Here is a 22,398-nt window from a genome sequence, read left to right on the forward strand (position 1 = left end):
ATTTTATGTCTTTATAGGACCTCCTTTGTTGACCAAGTGTTCATTGACCACGTAGGTGCAGGCACTGTTCTAGGTGGTGGGATTTTTATATCACTATCTGAAATAATCTTATTCATCATTTTTATTGCTTTATTCATTTATCATATCTCCTCCTTTCTAATATGAGGTCCCTGGTAATATGATGGGGATCTTATCTTATTCACCACTGTATAGCCAGCACCAAGGACAGTACCTAGCACAAAGGAAATGCTCAATAAACAATTGCCGAATGAATTAATGAGTGAATGAATGAATAAACAAACTACAAGGCGATTAAGGGGCAAATGCTTCCTGCTAGGTCAATTTGAAGTAAGTGTTAAATAAAGTAATGTTAAAACATTAACCTTGCCTAATGTTTTTCAAAGAGGCTAAATAAATGGAAAGGTATTGCATTAATGAAGTATTTTCTCTCTGCAGTTTTTTACCTGCCTACTGGTGATATTTGCTGCTGAAGTAACCACTGGAGTGTTTGCTTTTATAGGCAAGGATGTAGTAAGTAAAAATTACTTACAATTGCTTTTTATGATGGTTACAGTGTTCCCTTTATGGCATAAGATATGAGGATATTGATACCCAGGACATTACAAAACCAAGTAACCCTCCAATTGTCATTTACAGAGATAGTAAAGTATTGTACTAGAAGTATTGTACAGAACTAAGCATATGTGTATATGAGTGTGCACACGTTCTTCTGGGGAGATACTTCATAGCTTTCATTAGATTTATGAAGGGGTCGGTTATCTTATTTTAAAGGATCTCTAGTAGAAGATCATTCCGTTTGAAATGGGGTAGAGGTTAGACTGCAGACATGAGAAAGAGAGATGGGGTAGAATGTGCATTCTCACCCTTGTGACTGTCATTTGTCCTGAGGGGTTGGCCTCAAAGACTAAAAAGCCTGATCTCTTTGCTGGTAAAGCTAGTTTATTTTGATTTCTGCTCAAACTGTAGGTGTCCAGAATAGGTCATCAGGAGACCTCACAGAGTAAGTGGCCTTTTTAGAAGGTTAAACCCACTTTGGGAAAGAGAGGAGGGAAAAGGAACAGGAGGAAGAATGGAATCTTAAGTTTACTGTGTTTCACATAAATTCATGTGCAGTCAATATTGTGTTTATGAAGTTATTTTAGATTTTAAAAAATGGTGAATATGTAAAGTAAATATCACCTCCTTTGGATTTTCTAAAGTAGCTGGTTATATTTGTAGGTTAAACAAATTAGATCTTAGGATTTTTTGACATCTCTATGGATTTGGGGGTCTCCTGTCTTTTTACTAGTAAAAGCATTCTCCATGTTTTATGTGATATTTGAGTACTGAAATGGTTTTCTTTGGTCAAGAACACTTTTCAAACCATGTCATGAAAAAACTTGAGTACACTGAACCACTGGGGTACAGAGAATGCATAGCTCCCAGCCCTGGCTGTACAAACTGAGTGGGGCCACAAATCTGGGGTCCAGTTCACGCTGATGTCCATTCAGGTGTGAGAATGTCCACTCTAAGAAATCTTTCCAGTCTATGGAAATTATTCTTGGTTAGTCTATCCTTCCATCTTCAAAAGTATCTTAGAAACTCCAGAATCTAGAATCTGTTCCGTATATGCAGAATTATCTTTAAATACAGATAAACGTATGGAAAGGCCATGTTTTTTAAGGGTAAGGAAGAGGGGGTTTACTTTGATGACAGGCAAACATTTGAAACTTCTCATTCATTGTCCCCCTGGTTTTTCTGGTATTTTTTTCAGGCTATACGACATGTTCAGACCATGTATGAAGAAGCTTATAATGACTACCTTAAAGACAGGGAAAAGGGAAATGGGACTCTCATTACCTTCCACTCAACAGTAAGTAACTTTACTTCTTTCTTAATATCACATCTTCTAAAGATGATGCATGAACCGGTTCTTTCTGATCACCTGGATTAAAAATAAGAATAAATTCAGGGAGGCTCTATTCAGCCCTCATGGCAGCCACAGTTTGCATTGTGTATAAGGACCTGGGAGAGAAAGAGGCCTAACACACAGAGTTCATGAGGGGACGTCAGGACATGGGCCCCAGAGAGACACAATAGTACCAACAAGAACTACAAGAAAACAGCCCCCAAAAATATCGGGTTCTCTCCAAGGGTGGCGTTGTGGTATAACGAGACAACCCTGAAAAGCTCTTTGTAGCTGCAGCTCTGCCTCTGAACAGCTTTGTGACCTTGAGCAAGTTTCTTGCCTCCTGATAGTCACTCAGCTCCCTCATGTGTAAAAGGAAGGGGTGCAGCGTGAGTCAGCCACGCTCCCTTTCTCCGGGAATGTCCTGTGGGAATGTGCCGACAGAGCAGAGCTCAGAGTTCCACACGCAGTTAATCAAAGAAAGCTAACGGAGGAGACGAGCCAAGCCCGAGTTGTCCTGATTTCTTAACCGCTGTGATACGGAGAAGGAGCTGCGGGCTCCTGCCAAGTGTTTTCAGGTAGCCCAGTTCTAGTCTGTCACAGGGTGTCCTGGGAGGTGCCAACCATTTATCCTGGTCTGCCTCAGCTGCCCCAGGGACATCAGGCAGCACACAGGCTCCTTTGTCTCTGGAGGGCCGGCGCTGAGGTAGGATACTTGTTTGCCGCCCAGTCTTCAAGCCTTGGATTTTTAGCCCCTGGAGTTTACTGCAGTCACTTCTCCCCTCCAACCCAGACTGCCCACAGTTAATGAGCCTTTCCTGAGGCTCATAAAAACTTCAGCTACTCAGCAGGTTAAATTAATTCCCAGGCTGAAAGAAAAACGCTCAAGGCCCCAATTCTGTCTAAAACACAGCAGTTTACACAGACACTGTCAATTAACTCCTTGCCTTGTTTGGGTTGCCTTGTGTCACTTCCCATCATAAAACTCAGACAACTTTAGAGAAGTCATTTTCTTATTTTGCTAGCACAATTATGTGACTCTTCACTCTCTTTCCCGAAATGGCGGTTTGGGTTGCGGTGACCGGGCCTCGTAGCTGCTTTTCTGCCCCGGCACCCCCAGCCCTTAGCACTGGTGCCCAGACCGGCAGCTGCTGCTTCTCCTTCCCGTGTCCTCAAAGCTCTTTCTGACTCTCTAGTTTCAGTGCTGCGGAAAAGAAAGCTCTGAACTCGTCCAGCCCACATGCCCAAAGGAGCTTCTAGGACAAGGACACAAGGTAAGCTTCTCTAGCAGGGGTCCTGTCTTGCCTGGAGTGTAAGTTGGTTCTTGCCCTCTGGATGGAGGGGGTGATTGATTCTAGAAGGCCCTCTCCCAGTGCTTTCTGTGTCATGGCTTTATTCTCTGGTGAAGCAGTGCCGAGTCCCAGTCTCCCAGTACCCTAGGAAATGATGCGAGTGCTATGGCATTAATGAAGGTCACCAGGGCCAGAGGTGTGCACCCCGAGAATGTTGCCCCATGCCTCTGCATGGGGGTCACAGCACTAATACAGGTTCCATTATTAAGTGCTGTGTGTCAGGCACTGTGCCAGGCTCTGAGAACTCTAAGATGAAAAGCACATGGGCCCTGCCTCAGTGGCTCTGCAGACTGGGCAAGGCAGATGGTGCTGCTCCTGAACGCTGGACGGAGTACAGTGGAGACACAGCGGACTTAGGAAAGCCTCACAGAGGATGGGATCCCTGAGCTGAATTTTGACAAAGGAAGGCCATTCCAGGCTCAGAGAGCAGCAGGGACAGAGGCCTTGGCAGTGTGACACTCCAGGACTGCAGGAGAATAGGGAGTCCAGAGGGAATGGTGAGGGACATTTTTGGAGAGGCAAGCGAAGGCATGCTTTCACACCTGCAAGCTTGGGGAAGCGCAGAGTATTATTAACATAAGTTTTGCATCGTGGAAAGAATATTTAGGCTGTTGGGTGTGCCTGGTAGAAGAGAAGGTTAGAGACTAATGGAGGGAGGCCACGTAAATGAGGGGCGAGAGCAAGTCACTACAGTGGGTAGGGAGAGGAAGCGAAAGCTTCAGAGGTGTGCAGAGGATGGAATGAACAGGCCTGGGCAACTTGTTGGGCATGAGTGGGGAGGTAAGGGAGGAAGCTGGGACCTCAGCTTCTGCGTGGGCAGAACGGTGGGTAGAGACTCCACTCGTTGAGCCAGGTGAGTACAGGGAAAGGAGCAGGTGCTGGGGACAGATGACAGCTTCAGCTTTGGTCAAGCTTGCACTTTCCGTGCCTGTGGGACTTACTCGTCATCTACACTGAAGACTCGGGTGTAGGAACCCCAACACATTGGTGACAGCTGCAACTATAGGCGTGGATGGGCACACTGTCAATTAAGGAGGAAGCCGAGGGCAAGAAGCCAGAACAAGACCGTGAAGGAGGAGTTGGAGCCAGCAAGAGTCCAGTGACGATGGCACCTGGGGAAAAAGGCAGGAAATGGTTTGTCCATAATACACGTAAATGCTGGGAGGAGGATGAGGAAGTGAGGGCAGGGAATAATTCGTAGGATTGGCGCTTAAAAGATCGTCAGTGACATTTGCCATGTGGTTTCAGTGCCCTGCTTGGGGAAAGCACAGGTACAGTGTGGGAAATATGGAGGAAAATATGAGAATGTGGGGACAGTGGTATCATGCTTGAGGCATTCAGCCGTGAAGGGATGGATGAGATTTTAATCCCAGCTTGGGTGGAGAATCACTCCCTGAACACTTACGGAGTCCTTCTGAGTTGGATGGAATGAATGAGGACAGCCACTACCCTCCGAGGGCTTGCCATCTGGCAGGGGCGCCATTACCCCATGTGGCAGCATGCGCAGAGGGTTCCCTAGAGGGCGCACAGCAGGCTCAGCCAGGGCCACGGGAGGGTTCACAGGAGGCTCCCCTCAGTGATTCTTAGGAAGAATTTTGAGGGATGAACAGGAGCCCAGTAAACAAACAAGAGAATGAGTTTTCCAGGTAGAGGAGATAGGACACAGGCATGGAGGCAAGAGAAGGCAGTTGCATCCAAGAAAGTGCTGGCCGCGGGGAGTGGCTCAAAGCCCTGGTCCCTACCGACAGAAGTCCTTTGAAGAGGAGGGACCTGTTCTTGAAGGGCCTCGAATACTCTTGTGGAGCCAGCCGTCTAGACTTCACGCTGATGCTTAGGAAACCATTGACGGGGGACTCTGGGATGGCATTGGCGTTTTCCAGAGTTTGCTGCAGTAGCAACGCGGAGGACTGATGGGAAGTGCGTAACCTGGAGCCACGGAGACCGGTTGGGAAGGCCGCTCTCCTCACTGTCAGGCAAGAGACGTTAACCGGCAACAAGCCGGGCTGAGCAGCAGGAATGGAGAGGGGAAGGCCATTTAGAAAGCAAGGTCTGCAGGACCTGCAGACCAGTTAGACATGAGAGATGAGGGAGGAATCCACTGCTGGGGTTCTGACTTCACCATTTGGACAGATGGTAGTATCATTTATTGAGCTGAGGAATGGAGGAGTATATTTCAGAGAACAGAAAGTGAGGTCAGTGTTTAACATGGGGATTTTTGAGGAGCCAGTGGAACTTCCAAGCGGAAACGCCCAATAGGCAGTTGGAAAATCTGGTTTGTGGCTCAGGAGAGAGGTTTGGGAATCTTAAAGCTGTAGATTAAATTTGATCCATTCGGTTTAGAAGAAAAGGACAAGGAGAATACTCGGGGGAGCAATAACATTTAAAGATGGGCAGAGGAAGAACTGCCAAATAAGGAAACTAGGAAGAGTGGGCACACACAAGTGAGGAGACCCACAGTGGGGAGGAGGAAATGGTCCCCAGGGCCAGGTGCTGCCATTGAGGTTGGTTCTACATGTACCGACCACCTACCTTGTGCCAAGCACTGCAGAAACACAGATGAATGACACAAAGTCTCTACTCTCGAGGAACTGCCGTCTAATAGGAGAGGTGAACAGAGAAATGAATAAAGTGCAGTGTGCACTGAGGTGAGGCTGGAGGCCGGGGAAGGCTGCCTGGAATAGTGATGTTTCAGCTAAATCTTCAAGGGTGAGAAGTAATTAAGCAAACAGTGGGCAGGAGAGGGTGGGGCAGACCCGCCTGCAGAGGGACCACCATAAGCAACAACACAGAAGCAGGATATGAGATGGTTTGTGTGGGGAACTAAAAGCCCACGAGTGTCTACTGAAAAGCTGACAGGTTTGAACATTTAAAAAGTAACTGGTGACTTATCAGGAGTGGTGTGAGGACAGAGCCCAAGCTGCATGAAATGAGATGTAAGGAGGAAAGGCACCCTTTCAAATAGTTTGGCTTTGGGCTAAGGACAGGAAAAGAGAGTTCAGAAAAGACAAAATCCAAGTTACCATTAAACACATAAAAATATAGGCAATTCATGTACTTGTTAAAAAGAATAGCAGATTAAACTAAAGAGATGCCATTTTTTAACCTACGGAATTGGCCAGACTTTTTTTCTAAATAATAATATATAGTATTGGTAAAAATGATGTGAAATGAGCATTTTCAGAGAAACTGGTACAAAATGTTTAGAAGTCAGTATGAGTATATAAGACTAATGGGTGAAGTATGTTCATACCCTTTGATCCAGGGATTCCACTTCTCAATTTTATTTTACAGAAAAGAAATCAGAGGTGTGGACAGACTTTTGTGTCGGGGTAGTCACTGCGGTGTTATTTATAAGAACAAAATCCTGGATATGCCATTAATATGTTACAATAGGGATAATTAATAAATTATGTAAATAATTAATAATTATGCACTACCATATGGCAAAGTGTTTCCCAGTCACTGAGTCACCATTTCAAAGAATTTTTAATGAAAAAACATATTTTTGAAGTTTAATGTTAAGTTCAAAAAGCTTCTATCAAGCATGAATTAAGTGTGTGCCTTTGTGTTTAAAAACACACCAAAAAATGTTAGTGATTATCTTTAGTGGTAGGAGAACAAATGTTTCTTATTTTCTTTTTTTTTTTTACATCCATTTTCCAAATTTCAACAATAAGCCCATATTCCTTTTGTAACTAAGTAAACCAATACATATTTGGTTAGTTTGTTTTTCACATAAAAAAGTTGGCTGTGAAAGAAAGGGGATGTGGGCAGAGCCAGAGGAGGGCAGGGTTAGAGGGGATTTTTTTGTTTTACACTGAAAACCGTGAGCATGTGTCTGTATGATGAGTGGGAATGTCATAGAAAAGAGATCGCTGAATGTATAGGAAGGAAAAAAGAGAAGTGACAGCACAGGCCTCCTGAGGAGCTGAGAGGGAATGAGATCCAGAGCTGGTAAAGAGGTTCTCTCAACAGAGAAGGGCACTGCTTTGGCTTGGATGAGAGAGAAAGAAAGAGCCGTGCTATCTGGTTCAGTTTGCCCACTCATTACCTTCAACAGTGCCTGGCACTGAGTGAGTGGAGCATGTAAGTTTATAGGTAAACAAGAGGAAGGTTGGAAGAATTTCTATAGGTTGACTCTCATTTCCTTCAGTAAGTAAGGGAAAAACAATCTGGTGGTTCTCAGACTTCTACCAGAATGGATGGTGATTATTTTTTGTGGGTCTGTGTCTTTCTCTGAACTGTGAGCTCCGTGAGGGCAAAAGAAACCATGTCTTACTATCTTCAGAGCCACCATGCCGTTCCAGTGGCTGATGCAAGGTTGATGCTCGAGAAATGTTTGAATGAATGAATGATGAATGAAGGAAGTGTGATAGGAGACATGAGGGTAATGGTAAGGGTTTCACAGAGCTTATGTGGTTATCAGAGGGAGCCGACAAGTGATAAGCTGGGCAGCCTGGGGACAGGATTGGATTGAGAGCCAACCTCTGTACTTGAGAGGACCTCAAATAGAAGCTAAAGAAACTAATTACAATTGCCAAGTGACCTGTCTGCTCCCTGTTCAAATTCCCTCCATTTGTGAAGGTCTTTGACCCTGCCTTGCACATGTCTTTATGGGGCACAGATGAAAGGATAGGAACCCACCCAGCTCAGCCACCATGGAAGAGAATGGCCCTGTAGCTCCCTATACTTGGCTTTCCTTCATTTAATTTGAACCTGTACAGACTTTTTAGCTTCTTACTACCATGTTTCCCCGAAAATAAGACTAGGTCTTATATTAAGGTTTGCTCCAAAAGATGCATTAGGGATTATGTTCAGAGGGTGTCATCCTGAAAAATCATGCTAGGACTTATTTTTCCGGTTAGGTTTTATTTTGGGGGAAAGATGGTAGGTGATTCCTACTTTGCATAGTAAATTGGATAGAAAGCCGTTTAAACTACAAATGAAAGCAAAGGGCTATTTTACTTACTTTTATTTGCTGAAAGTAAGAAGAGGCCACACATTTTTAAATGCCTCAGTTCCCAGAATAGCTTCCTCCAGCCATGGTTCTGAAGTAGCCATTGGCCTAAATAGGAAAATTCCACCAAAAGGAAAGGATTGTATTTTTTCCCCTCAAACTACATTTTTGCTTTGAGGTTATCAAAATGATGCTATCTAAGGGGAATGGTTTAAATACAGGCAGAAGCTGACATGGATGAACTCTCACAGGATGATCTGTAGAGAAGAGAAAGGATAGGTCAGGGTGATGAGTCACACATACAGTCGTTCCCCCCCACCCCCGTATCCATGCCTTCTCTCTCCATGATTTCAGTTACTCGTGGTCAAACACGATCCAAAAATATGAAATGGAAAGTCACAGAAATAAACCAATTCATACGTGTTAAATTGCACGCCACTCTGAATTGCATGATGAAATCTCGCGCTGCCCCACTCTGTCCTGCCTGGCACGGGAAGGAAGCATCTCTTTGTCCACTTAGTAGCCCTCTCGGTTATCAGATCAACTGTCTCCGTATCCCAGTGCTTGTATTCAAGTGACCCTTATTTTACTCAATAATGGCCCCAAAGTGCAATAGTTAGAGATGCTGGCAATTCAGATATGCCAAAGAGACGCTGTGAAGTGTTTCCTTTAAGTGAAAAGGTGTGTATGTATGTATAGAAAATAACAGTGTGTATAGGATTCGGTACTATCCGTGCTTTCAGGCATCCACTGGGGGTCTTGGAACATGTACCGTGGAGGTGGGGGAGGGGGGACGATTGTACCATCAGTTGTTACTCCTGACTTTTTTTTTCCAAATCAGAATTGCATTGATGAAATTGAGACCGTCATCAGTGCCAAGCTCCAGCTCATGGGGATTGTCGGTATTGGAATTGCAGGTCTTACGGTGAGAGAGTTCCAGAACATACCTTTTGTGCCCTGTAAGAAGGCTTGAACCTCTGCATCTTACTTCTCAAATTCAAGTGTGATGGCAGTATCTTGGGAGAGATTTCTCCCAAAAGACAAAGGCATTTGTTAACAGGACATCTTCTAAGAACAAAGCTAATTAGATGCTACATTAATGATACTCAGTTCTCTAAAATATGATACTAATTTCAACTTTAACCTAATGATGACCTTGAGTTTATCGTTACAATAACTTCCCATTTTAAAGCCACCATGCTTACCTTAGACAAGTGATTTTCAATTCTGGGTCTCTTCCTACTGTTAGAACTGTAACATAACGCATCAGGTTAATCTCTCTCACCCACGATTGACAGAGGCAGACAGCGCAATGTCTGGATTCACCTCTAGCTTCCGTACTCACAAGCGCTGGGATCATGATAAAGCTTCTTCATTTCTCTGTGCCTCCATTTCTTCACCTGTAAAATGAGGATTTTAATGTACCAACCTTCTAAGATTGTTGTAAAGATGAAACGGGACGATACATATATTGCTCAAAAGAATTCATCGGAAGTGTCTGAAACATAGTGATTAATAAAAGCTAGCTCTGTGTATAATCTGTGTATTCCCACACCCCGAATCCCGGCAAAGGGAATAGCATCTGCGACAGTGTGACGCAGAGTGCGCCCAGGGCCCTGGAGCTGGCTCAGTACTTGTAAAGGACAAAAGAAGAGTGTGCAAGAATCGATAGGGGCAGGAGGGGTAGCAAGCAAGAGATGATATCCACAGGGGAGGGTGTGAGTGTCCACATAACTGAGGTTTTTGTGTGTTCTTTTGAGAGGTTGGGTTTCACCCTTAAGGTAGAGAAAGGGGTGCCCCGGAGGGCTAGAAGGACCTGTGGTACAGCCAGGAGCTCAAGTTGGAGGGCAGCGAGATTGGAGGGAGGGAGGGCCAGTCGAGAGGTGATTTCCCTTGTCCAGGGGTTGACTGATCTTAGCTAATCCGGGCAGTGCTTACCATCCAGCCCTCTATGTAGATTAATTCATGGCCTAAGCTAAGGCAGGGGCCGTGGGAATTGCAAGGACACAAAAGCCATCTTTCCTTTTTTCTGTATTTAGAGTACAGAGGGGTGGGGCAGTGGGTGAAAACACTATGCTGAGGTACCTCCCAATCCAGGAACAATACAACACTCAGGCCCTCCCCACCTGCTCTGGGCCGAGCCTGACAGCCATTCTGAGGCAGAAGTTTTGTATAATAGAAGTATCAACAGATCTTCCTCACAATTCTATAGTCTCCATTTATAAGCATCTTAGAAGCGGTCACTCCTGACTCGTGACAGTGGCAGGATGAGACTGGGAAAGTTTCTTTCTGAGGGAATCCCTTCAGAGTTCAACCCGGATAAAGTAGGGGTTACATCCAACCTTACAACCTTGGGGACTGCCCTCTTGAATCGGCACCCCAGAGTTTCCCCTTTAATTCCTTTCTCCCTAAGTGTAATCGGTTAACCAAATGTCCATTAGGTGTCTCCCTGCCACACATTCATCCTGAGTTCTGTCACCTGGAAGCTTGGAGCCCTCCTCCTGGCTATTCCCTTACTGAAGTCTACCTCTTCCCTTCTGAAATTACTGATAAATACATGTTCTCTTTAATTTAGCATTTATAAATCCTAGTCTGATGCAGGATGGCATTGAGGAGAGACCCGAGGGTGATGGTACTGATTTCTTTAAATAAACACTGACAGTAGTTTATCGACATTGTGCCCACAGATAGCATTCCACAGGTTCTGCAAAATTGTGGGGGGCATGATTGAGGACAAGATGATCTGTTGGTACCATTCTATTCCAACCATATAAGTGGCTATTGATTTTGCCAAGTATTTGACTTCTAAAAAAAGTATCCAAGAGATAGAAGACATCAGTAATACCATAGCTCAACCACATCAGTTTCTGCTTTGGTAAAACTATTGAGTTGAAGAGTTAAGCATCATTTCTACTTAAACATGGACCAGGAATGAAGACATGCTCCACTTTTAATATTAATATGGTCACTGTTGCAAAAACTCAAAGCTTTTCCAACAATACAAAACTACTTAGAACACAAGCATATTTAAACAACTAGTGGTTATAAACAATTTTCAAAATAAATATATAAGAGATCTGCGATTAACCTGAAATATAAAATGCCAAAACCAGTAGTCTATTATGAGTCTTTTACAATTATTAAGGACTGTGCCATAAGCTAGAAATAGAGCCCTATTCTTAAAGTAGGGACTTGTTGTTTTTAACAATAATAAAGTAGGAATGCATTCGAAGCAAAGTTGATATGGAAGTCTTTAACCAGTCGGCATAATGAAGTAGCTCTTATAAAAATGCCAGTATTATTGGTTATAATTATTTGGTTAACTTGAATTAGACACGCAGGCAGTTTGCTGACCTTTTTATCAATTTTTATCATTTGAAAATCATTAATAAGTGCTTTCCTCTGTTTCAGATCTTTGGCATGATATTTAGCATGGTCCTCTGCTGTGCGATACGAAACTCACGAGATGTGATATGAAGTTACTTCTACATGAAAATTGCAATCTAGAGCTTTCCTATCAATGTCACAGGAGCTGTCTCCTGGCTCATTTTGTAATATTCAAAGGACATTAGGATCTAAAATAATTCGCTGTCAATTGTACATTTGCACATGTATGTATGTTTGGCTCATCACTGGTTGACCCCTTGAGTGAATGCCTGTGTGTGCTGGCTACGAGCATATTCGTGTGAGATCTGTGTGCTGTATATGCATTAGATAGGATGAAATTGGTGTGCTGGGTGGGGATTCCTGATTCTTGTGATATGAGAGGAACAACAGGTTTAACTCTCAGAAAAAGATCAAAAACTTCGATAAACTTTAAAAAGTTGGCTCTTCAAAAAAAGTAATAATGGATCAGTTTCTCAGACTCTAGCCACGGGAGTTCAGGGATTTCTAGATAAGGGAAGCAATAAAGCTACAGGAATTGAGAGAGCACGGTATAATGTTAAAATTGACTGTGTCTGAGTAGAGTGTAAGGGTTTCCTGGGATTTTTTTATATACATACTCTCCCCAGAATACAGTAAACCACAGTTTTAGAACTAAACACATCTGTAAAACTAAATATAGCATGGAAAATCTAATTTGAATAAGTCATACTTTCCAAGTATTTAAAAACAAAAATCCTCCCTCTGGAAAGAGAAGTTACCTAGACAATCATGTGCCCTATAAAAGTGAGTGCTTTTAGGACTAGAAAAAAAAACAAAACACCTTTTAAGGACTTTTTAAGGAGATATTTTTGTTCTTATATAGAGACATTTTAATATTCCTTTATTACTTTCCTTTTCTGACTCTGCTCTGAACTACTGCAACCCTCACATCCACAAAAGGGCTTTTATCTCAAACTTTTCTGTATTTCTCCAAATGTAAGGAAGAATAGGAAAACCGAAGTCAGAGATCCGGAAGTTGCAATTGTGGGCAAGACAGTTTCTACTGGCACTGTATCTTTGAAATACCTCATAACTTGAGTTTACATATTTTCCTAATTTTTTGTATTTTTCTTATTTATTCACCAAGAGAATCTTTCTTCATAGAATAAGAACTACAGTTTTCACCACTTAAAATAAACAAAATCCTTCATAATTCAAATATCATGAAGCATCCTTGGGCAAACCAAAATAAACAAAGAAAAGCATCCTCTCCTGGTTGTGTGCACACAACAGAGACGACACAAGGAAACAAAAATACTTCCACACACACAGCAGAAATCTGTGCTTTTTCTGTGTAAGTCCCCCATAAAAATACAACTTTCATGTTCTTTTATGGTCTTGAGGCTTTGTATTAGGTATATAAACCCAAAATAAGGATTTAAATGGACATATTTGTCAATTTTTAACAACTTGGTATATTTAGTAAATCGTGAAGGGGTGTTTTGTTTTTTTATTATATTTTAAAAGGCCACACGAAAGTGAAAATATGGGGGACTTTGGAAACCCCTAAGATTGTACACATGTGAGAACACAAATCTTTGGGTGTGCACTAAAGGAAAATGTGTGCTTCCAAGAAACTTTTACAAAACAGTTTTCTGACGTTTAACCATTTAAAATAGTCTCACTCCCACAGACAACCACATTTCTCCTTCTGCCATACTTGCTACTGCTACTAACTTTGGAGGAAGCTTTTCTAGAAAAAAAAGGTCAAGATTGGAAGCAAGCTAAAAATTGAATTGTATGTGGCTATTTTACTGTGTCTATGGTTAATGAAACTATTAGTTTAAGAAAACCATTTCATGAAAAAGATATATGTACCCCGGGAGTTGAGAAATAGAAACTTTTAAGCAAAGAACCAAACAGTCCACCTCTCTTGGTGGCTTTAGTTCATCTGTCTGAAGACAGAAAAAGGGCCCCAATGCATACTCAGGTTTTTTCCAGCTCAGACTCGTCTCTGATTCCACAAAAATGAGTTTCATTCTATATCTGAATTAACAACCTTAAAAAAGAAGACAATAGTTGAAAGTGGAAGAGTAGATATCTTTTCCATATATGACTAATGTGCCCCTTTAGGAATAATTTTTCCAAAATATGTGCCATGAGTAAAGTTAGAAAATTCCACCTCTGAGTGAGGGTAGATTTATATATATCTTGAATATATATCTATATCTTGAATTCCTATATATCTTGAATATATATCTCTTGAATACATATACATATATAACTTCAATATATGTATGTGTGTGTGCATATATATGTATATATACGTGCATATGTATATATATAAGTTTTTGATTATGTCTGTTTACCTGAACTAATCTGAGGTCAGACCCAAACATTTTCTTAAGTATCTGGTGCCAAGACACTGAATTAAATCTTATTCATGAAATATTTTAAGTTATTTCAAATTAAATTCTCTATGTACTGGAATTGCTTCTTTGATTTATCTTAAAATCCTATTATATCTTCATACACATCTTCACACAACTCATCTAAAGGTCCAACTACCAATCAACCCAAACATGATGAAAAAGGGAAATAGTAGTAACCCTTCTCGAGTGTTACTATTGGGAGCTGGACTTAAAAGAAACACCCTAAGGACTTTCATTGCATATAGTTAGTTACATTGCAATTAATATTGTTTCACCCACATTATACCTCTTCCCCAGAATAGTTCCTTTGTTATCCATAGTGTCATCTGTAAAACTGACACAGGGTCCAAAGTGGTCTCCAATGCAGTCAGCGAGGATAGTTGCTCTCCTTCCCCGGTGAGCAGTGCTAATAGGTCTGGCTTGGTGAGAACAAGGCTCATGGGAAGATGGCAGTGAAGGAGATAGCATATTCTCGTTTCCGAAGTAAGTTTATCAATCAAAGATTAAAAGGAAGAGGCGCCTCCATGTCATGGGTAAAACATGGTTTCCGTGGCCCCAACGAAGGGCAGCAATTGTGAATTCAGGAGGTACACCCCAACTTTCCTGGTTTCACTGGTCCCTTGACATCTCTTTGACCAGCAACCCCTCCATTTTAGCAACCCCATTTTCCTTACCCCTAGGAGGAAGCACTCATGGGCCCTTGGAGATAGTCAATTAAGTACATCATCTTAGTTTGGACTCATCAAAATCAAATTTGTCTTAAGGTATATTTTAAGAAAGACAAAATGTTTCTATTTTCTTTTAACATGACTCATTATTTTTTTCCTATAAAATGTGCCTGCAAGGTATTGTATATAGCTATCCTTTGAGAGGTAAAAAAGACTACAGCAATGCAAAATGTTATTAATCATTTTGGTTGGTATCCTCTTTATAACAACAGAGGCTAAATACATTCCAGGAATCCACTATTCAGATGGCTATCTCCTGGGGACATGGAAAGCAGAAGAATAGACTATATCTTGAATGTTGCAAAGCAAAACCTATGCTGATTTCATAAAGTTATGAATGTACCAATGTGCCAGAAACTTTTTCAAAGCTTTGGCATTTGTTTTGGGGTTCTTTTTCCTACATAATTTATGATGGTTTTACTTATATTAAACAGAAGAAATTGAAATTGAAAGAAATAACCAACGAAGTACTTAGTATACCTGGCAACTAATGAATATTACCTACTGTTATAATTATGTTGACAGGGAGAGTTTTGGTTAATTATAAATCAAACATGTAATCAAGTATAACTAAAGATACTTCAAATTACCTATTTGAACATATTCATTTGTTGAATCAACGAATAGCTTTTGATATATTTCCCAATTCTCTTTTAATTCAAAGACTTCATATTCATAGCCCTAGCCAGAGTCTCTATATTTTTCTCTGGGCCTGCTCTGCCTTATAAGATGCAATTCAGTCTAATATTAGAATTTTTTTCTTTACTTTGTTTTGGGGCTACTATTTTGTACATTAAAAAAACCTTTTTATAAGAATACTGATATGCTAAGATGAATAAGACAAGTCTCTACTCTCAAGAAGCTTAGAGTGAAAAAAAAGCTGGCAAGTATAATTGCCCTAAGGTAAGGGCTGTGATAATTATTAACCCATGAGTAAAAGCTCATCACTCCACTTTCAGGAACAGTTTAATATAATTGATACATACATCTACCCCACATGGATAACCATTGGTGGAAGGAAACAAGTTGTCTCTGATGTGTCAACTCTGGGGTTCTGCGGCCCAAGGTGGCACGGGCCCGCCACACGCATGACGTTGTCTACCTTCTTCCCTTCGGGTTGAGGAAGCCCACGTGAGTAATTCTGAGTCTTCTGAGCTGGGCTATTGACAAGGAGCCTCCCTAAACCTCTCAGCATTTCCACACTTCAAGTCCTTGGAAAATATTTTTCAGATTCCATGAAAGTCATATGTGATTGGTGCCAATTAGGTTTGAACATTAGAATTTTTACTCGTTAATCAAATATCTGTCTTTAACATACAGTTTTCAGAGGGGATGTTATAATCATGCAGCTTTAAGTGTCCATGTTATCAAGTGATCTGAGAACCCAAAGACCCAGATTAATATTTGGAGACCATGCTAATATCAACTTCAGATATTAAGGTTAGAAATAATGTTAAGTTCCTGACTTTGTGTATAAATGTACTGTTCCCTCCCCATTTGCAGAGCATGGGCTTGATACTAAGCCATACTGTCAGCCTGCAAGCATTTCCAAAATGCCCAACTGAATGCAACCTGGGACGGTGGGATACAACAAAGCCAAGTGGCTCTACTGGCAATTGATTTTCACCCTGAGAGGAGCAGTTTGGATGGAGAGAAATGAACAAATACAGGACAAATCATCTTTTTGAAGTCAAGTATTCAGGGTACTAGGTCTGTCCCACTTCATGCATCTGTTGAAATGAAACTCTGTCATGTAAAAGTACCTAAGGAAGGAAAACAAAAATAAACAGCTCCTTACCAAGCACATTTTTAAGGAAACAGGGTTTCAATATTGATGAAGGTTTAGATTAGAATTTAGGATGATTCTACTCTGTTAAATCCCTGAGCATTCTCCCCGATCCCTAAAATCTTTCATAATCATACTAGTATTTCATGACATCAAAAGTGAAAACAACACAAGTTGCTTTTGGTATAAATGCTGGAAACTGTCTCCTATTACTTGAACGACTACAAAGGATTTAGACTTCCACATGTAAAATGATCGTGGCCTCTTTTCTAGGCTTTGGGGGTATAACTTTCATAAGTCAGTTAGACCACCAGAGTAATTAAAGAGAATAGTTCTTAGCATGGAATACACTGTTTCATGAGTTGGGGTAAGTTTTATCCTGTGCGTTTAAATGACGAGGATAAAGTACTATCTTGTAGATTTCACGTATTCCTTACTCTCCACCTCTATCCACTCCAGTCCTTTGGAAGCTGATATTAGCACAGTCTCCAATCTGGGGTTTTGGGTTCTCAGATCACTTGATAACATGGACACTTAAAACTGCAGGATTATAACATCCCCTGTGAAAACTACATATCAAATACAGATAATACTTGATTAATGAGTAAAAAGTCTAATGTTCAAACCCAACAGATACCCTAATGCCACATGTTCCTTCGGCTTCGATCACACTACCCTTTCCTATAATGCTGTAGCATTCTCACATTCATTTTTTTATGTCAAGACAAACTCCGTGGCCCTCTGTTAAGAGAGCTGGCTCAAGGCTGGTTTTCATTAGTATTTCATGTCCCCGTTTGCCTGCACTCTGCCCTTTCATGTGGAAACCATCCTTCATATGAGCTCCAAAGGCTTTTTCAGCCACCTTATCTTCTGAAGCCCCTAAGCAAGCTCTCTCATGCAAGCATGGGTATGGGTATGGATGACACAGTACTCGAAATGCACACAGCGTTGTGTGAAATATATTGATATGTTAGTTTTATTCTGGGCAAACACATTTAACTGAATTGCACATCAATCACTATTGAGGTGAGACAGAAAATCCCAGCACATAAGACTTCTGAGGTTTGGTGCAGTAGTTTGTCTTGATGGCCTCGTGTACACAGTCAGTATAGTCAGTATTGCACTTGCCACACTTACAGCTCACAGCTACAGGATAGGAGAAATAAGGAGTGACATGGTGTGGACATCCTGGTATTTCTACGGTCTTGTACATGAAGTCCCCGTATATACAAACATCCTGGGACAGAGCATATTTGGGGAGAAACAGCTTGCCATTGATATCCTGAGGAAAAAAACAGAAAAAGGAACATAGTGTGATAGGACTTTAGGACACATTTAGATAATGGAAACAAATAAAACTTAATTCACTTATATTCCTTTGTAACAAATAGGACTGGGGAAGATGCCTTAGTCCCATTCCCGAATACCAACTCAGCACATCCTCACTGAATCCCAGGGAGACAAAAGTGGCACCCACCCCCCTTTTATCCTTAATCACGGGAATAAGATCAGGTTGAAATAAAGTTTGGAAGTCAACTGTTAGAAAATTATCTGTACCCACTGTGCTGAGTAGATCCATATAATATTGTAACCAGTGCACTCTACCTCTAAGGAGCCAATAACCATTACATTTGGGAAATGAGGTTGTGATTTATCTCATTTCTTTTCTGGACAGAAATGGACTGTGTCCAGGTTTGTCTAATTTACAGCCGAAAGAAGTGAGGTGAACTACATACCCGTGTCATACAATATCCAGCACAGATGGTGGTATTGATGGTTAGGCAGTAAGCACACTCTTTCCTTTCAACATGCATCGTATACTCGGTTGGAATACAAAACGACGTTGCTTGTCCGCAGGCAAGGCCAAAAAGCACGGACATCAGGAAGATAGCACTCATGCTAAACCAAAGATAAAATTAAAGGATCCCTTAGATGTACCTTTTAGGACATTTGGACAGAGCTTAAAATATATATTTCAATACACATATGTATAAATATATATATATATATATATATATATATATATATATATATATATATATATATATATACATACATATACGAGGTCTGACAGATTTGCGAACTTGTTGCAACGCTGTTGCTAACCTTTTTTGATATCAGAGGGATTATTCATTATGAATTTGTACCAGCTGGACACACAGTTAACCAAGTTTACTATCTGGACGTGTTGAAAAGGCTGCATGAAAAAGTTAGACCACCTGAACTTTCCACCAACAATTCATGGCTCTTGCATCACGACAGTGCACCAGCTCACACGGCACTGTCTGTGAGGGAGATTTTAGCCAGTAAACAAGTAACTGTATTGGAACACCCTCCCTACTCACCTGAACTGGCCCCCAATGACTTCTTTCTTTATCCGAAGATAAAGGAAATATTGAAAGACGTTTTCATGACATTCAGGACATCAAGGGTAATACGACAGCTCTGATGGCCATCCCAGAAAAAGAGTTCCAGAATTGTTTTGAAGGGTGGCCTAGGCACTGGTTTCGGTGCATAACCTCCCAAGGGGGAGTACTTTGAAGGTGATCATTGTGATATTCAGCAATGAGATATATAGCATTCTTTCTAGGATGAGTTCATGAACTTAATCGTCTGATTTCATATAGTGAGCATTTGAACTAAGCACTGAGATATACAAAATGCATAAGCTATGGTCTTTGATCTCAAGAACTGACAATCTAGTGGAAGAGATAAGTATGAGCACTAATAAAAATACATATTGTTCTAAGTGCTCTGAAAGAATCCAAATCACAACTCTAAAACCAACAATTATCAAAAATTCCTTCCATATAGACAAGAAAGCAAACTAACCCATTAAGAAGGGTTTTCCGGTGAACCGCTGTAAATAAAATGTTGCATATGCAATCATTCCTTGGAAGTTTTCCTGGTATTTCTATTTGGGAGTGAAGATAGAAGAATTTGTTGCTCGGGAGTCTAGTTTTCTCTAGTGCTACACAAATGAGAGCTTCCTCTATGGTAAAGTTGGTTCCATTATTTTAAAGCCAGACTTAGAGGATCCTCTGCAGAATGTTAAAAATACCAACTGAGTAAATTATATAAAATATTCACCTGTCATGATTGTATGTTCTTGCCTGTCTAGCCAGACAGCTACTGGATTTTTCCCATAGGAGATAATTAACTTCACATATTTTAACTTTTAGCTCTATGATTCTGTACAAAATAGGTGTGTAGTGACCTAGTGGTAAGAATATTGGTCCTAGAGATAAGGAAAATAATTCTATTTCACGATCGCCTGTGTATCTATGAGGAATTGACTAAAATATTTAATCTGGGCCTTATTTTTCCATCTGCAAAACAGAAAGAGACAAGTTACACCTGACCCTTTTTTAAATTGTAGAATGAAAAACTGTTTTGGAACTTTGACCTATTGTTGTCACATTCACGATGGGCACTGTTTTTTTGTAAAGTGCCTCTTATAAGTGTAAAACTCTAAAATAACAACAAAAACCGTTAAAAGTGCTGGATTATCAGCAAAGTAGCTGTATAATTTTGTAGATGTAAGGAAACCAAGAATTAGCCTTTCTCCTTTATTGCAAATAGTAAAACTTCACCCACAGAATCTTTTTGGGCTTCAATTTCCTCATCTAGAAAAGGATGATCAGATGATTAGATGATTAAAACCAGAAGATGATCAGGAAGGAATTTTCAGCACAAATAGTCTATGATTCTATGTAATAAATTAGTGCCAGACTCCTTGTCTAAGAGTTAGTGACCTAGAGTTCTGCTCCCAGGTTTCACTGCAATTGTATGTAACTGAGCAATTTAATATCTTTGGAACTTAATTTTTCCATATTCCCCTTCCTAAATTCATACAAAGAAATAAAACAACACATGTGGAGCACTCAGCATGCTATAAAGGACTATTTAACTACATATACATAGTTATATATGACTATAAACATATATATAAAATCTTCCACAATTTCTCTTTTATCATCTGGATTCTCATCTCTGCAACTTAATTGCCTCTAAATTATTTATGGAGCAGCTAAACAAAGAAGGCATGATTTCAGGCCCTAAATAAGGAGAGATGCCTTTTTCAGTGGTATGACCATATATGCATAAACTTTCACTGTTTTTCCTTCTTCTAAGATATCTTCTTTTTTTGTCCCTTAATTCAGCTTTTTTTTTCCTCTCACTACCTTTATGCTTAATGAACACATTTTTCTCTGCTCTACTAATTTCCTTCACCAGTCTTTTCTATCCAAATCCCTTAATACACTATGAAAAGAATCAATTGCCCACCCTATAAACAATCCAGGAACTTTCCTAAAGCAATACGTTTTTCTAGAAAACCAAATGTACTACAAGGCAGGTGTGTGAACTAGACACTATGCAAGGTGATTTAGCTATTAAATAACTAAAATAATACAGAATAAATTATCCTCGTGGGTACTCAAAATTGAATTTACTCTAAGTTTTCCCAGAAGTATATTATCATCAAAGATTACCATTAGTAATTGACAGGATTTAATAAACATATTATCCAATTGACAAAAATATTTAAATCAAAATGTAAATAGAAAGAGAAGGCCATGAACATCAATCAGCTTTCATTAGGGAATAATTGTTCCTCCTCTTTTAAGTCAATGGAAGTTTTTCTTATCCTATGTATGTAGTTTACTCAACTTCACACAACAGTAAACTATTTTGGAGCAATAATTAAAATTCTTAGAGCCTATCCAAGCAAATTATCACTCAGCATTTGTCATTTTTGAATACATGCTAAAATGGTGAAAGTGAAAAGAGTTAGAATAAGCACATTTCCTTTCACAAAGGCTTCTCTGTGGAGACACCTACCTTACTTTGCATTGGTGAGCTGATGCTGCAATGATTCAGACTAAAAGCTCTTGGTTCATTTTATACCCTTTAGGATAATTCCTCTCTGATCTTCTTGTTTATATAATTGCGTTTGAATTACAGCTTCCTTATCTGAAAACATCTATTGAAAATTCATACTGAACCCCAAATAAAATGTGTTTAGATAAACATTTTCACAACACCTTCCTCTGGAAACTCTGACATTATTGCAGCATAAATTTTCTCTTTCCTGTTTTCAAAATAAAATTACCCTTTTAAATATATCCTTCAGTAATATTTATTAATATTAACAAAGGATATACACAGGAGAAAAAAAAGACTTTAACATCATCTAAGTAAGATGTGGGAATGAAAATTTACTTGGGGCTTCAGTGCCCCAAATTTTTCCTATGTGCCCATTTAGAGATACATAAAATTAATGCTCATCTACAAAGCAAAGGCAACTTCTTCATGGAAATCCAGGATAATTGGCATATAGGTTGCTGCTTAAAACAAACAAAAAAATAATTAGTTAAAAATATTGTATTGTTTTATGAATTAAAAAATAATAAATAAAATTTACATGTGAAACAATGGTCACTTAAGCAAAATGACCAAATCTGACATGATGTCAAACTGATCTGAGATCAAATCCCGGCTCCACCATTTACTAGCTATGTGACATTGACACACTTGAGCTTTCTCTACCTCAGTTTCTTCATCTATTTAAAGGTAACATCATTGTTTGTGTTTATATAGAGCACTTAACAGTGTCTGGCATATAAGTGTTCAATAAATGAGAGCTAATTTATAATAATTCAACATTTATTAATTCAACAAATACCATATTTTGCCATGTATAATGCACACTTGTGTATAATGCGCACTCATGTTTTTGGTCCAAACTTTCAGGGAAACGGAATTAGTACTACCCATATATAATGCGCATCCTTATTTTTCCCTCACAAATTTAGGCAAAAGAGTGCATTATCCACAGCAAAATACAGTATTTAGTTCCAGTGCCTA

At 40.1% G+C, this 22,398-nt stretch overlaps 2 protein-coding genes across 4 annotated transcripts in view; one reads left to right on the forward strand and one right to left on the reverse strand.

Annotated features, from left to right (window-relative positions):
* TSPAN2 (tetraspanin 2) overlaps positions 1-14,072 on the forward strand; it is a 40,446-nt gene extending 26,374 nt beyond the window's left edge. For 2 of the 3 annotated variants that reach the window (XM_081025730.1, XM_081025729.1), the window contains exons 4-8: positions 457-531; positions 1,775-1,873; positions 3,106-3,183; positions 9,060-9,143; positions 11,630-14,072. In XM_081025730.1, coding sequence (XP_080881856.1) covers positions 457-531; positions 1,775-1,873; positions 3,106-3,183; positions 9,060-9,143; positions 11,630-11,695 — 402 coding nt within the window. In that variant the 3' untranslated portion in view covers positions 11,696-14,072. Of the gene's footprint in view, positions 1-456; positions 532-1,774; positions 1,874-3,105; positions 3,184-9,059; positions 9,178-11,629 lie in introns of all 3 variants that reach the window. The other variant, XM_081025728.1, reaches the window with a different exon arrangement.
* A 3,476-nt stretch (positions 14,073-17,548) lies between these two features.
* TSHB (thyroid stimulating hormone subunit beta) lies at positions 17,549-21,431 on the reverse strand (the record flags this gene model as incomplete). The annotated part of the gene is made up of 3 exons (XM_081025938.1): positions 21,373-21,431; positions 18,267-18,429; positions 17,549-17,812 (listed from the first exon to the last, which is right to left on the reverse strand). Exons 2-3 carry the CDS (start codon positions 18,426-18,428, stop codon positions 17,549-17,551), a joined length of 426 nt encoding a protein of 141 aa, XP_080882064.1. The 5' UTR covers position 18,429; positions 21,373-21,431.
* Positions 21,432-22,398: the final 967 nt, after the last annotated feature.

The sequence above is a fragment of the Rhinolophus hipposideros genome (assembly GCF_964194185.1).
Source record: "Rhinolophus hipposideros genome assembly, chromosome: 19".
In the NCBI taxonomy this organism is placed as follows: Eukaryota; Metazoa; Chordata; class Mammalia; order Chiroptera; family Rhinolophidae; genus Rhinolophus; species Rhinolophus hipposideros.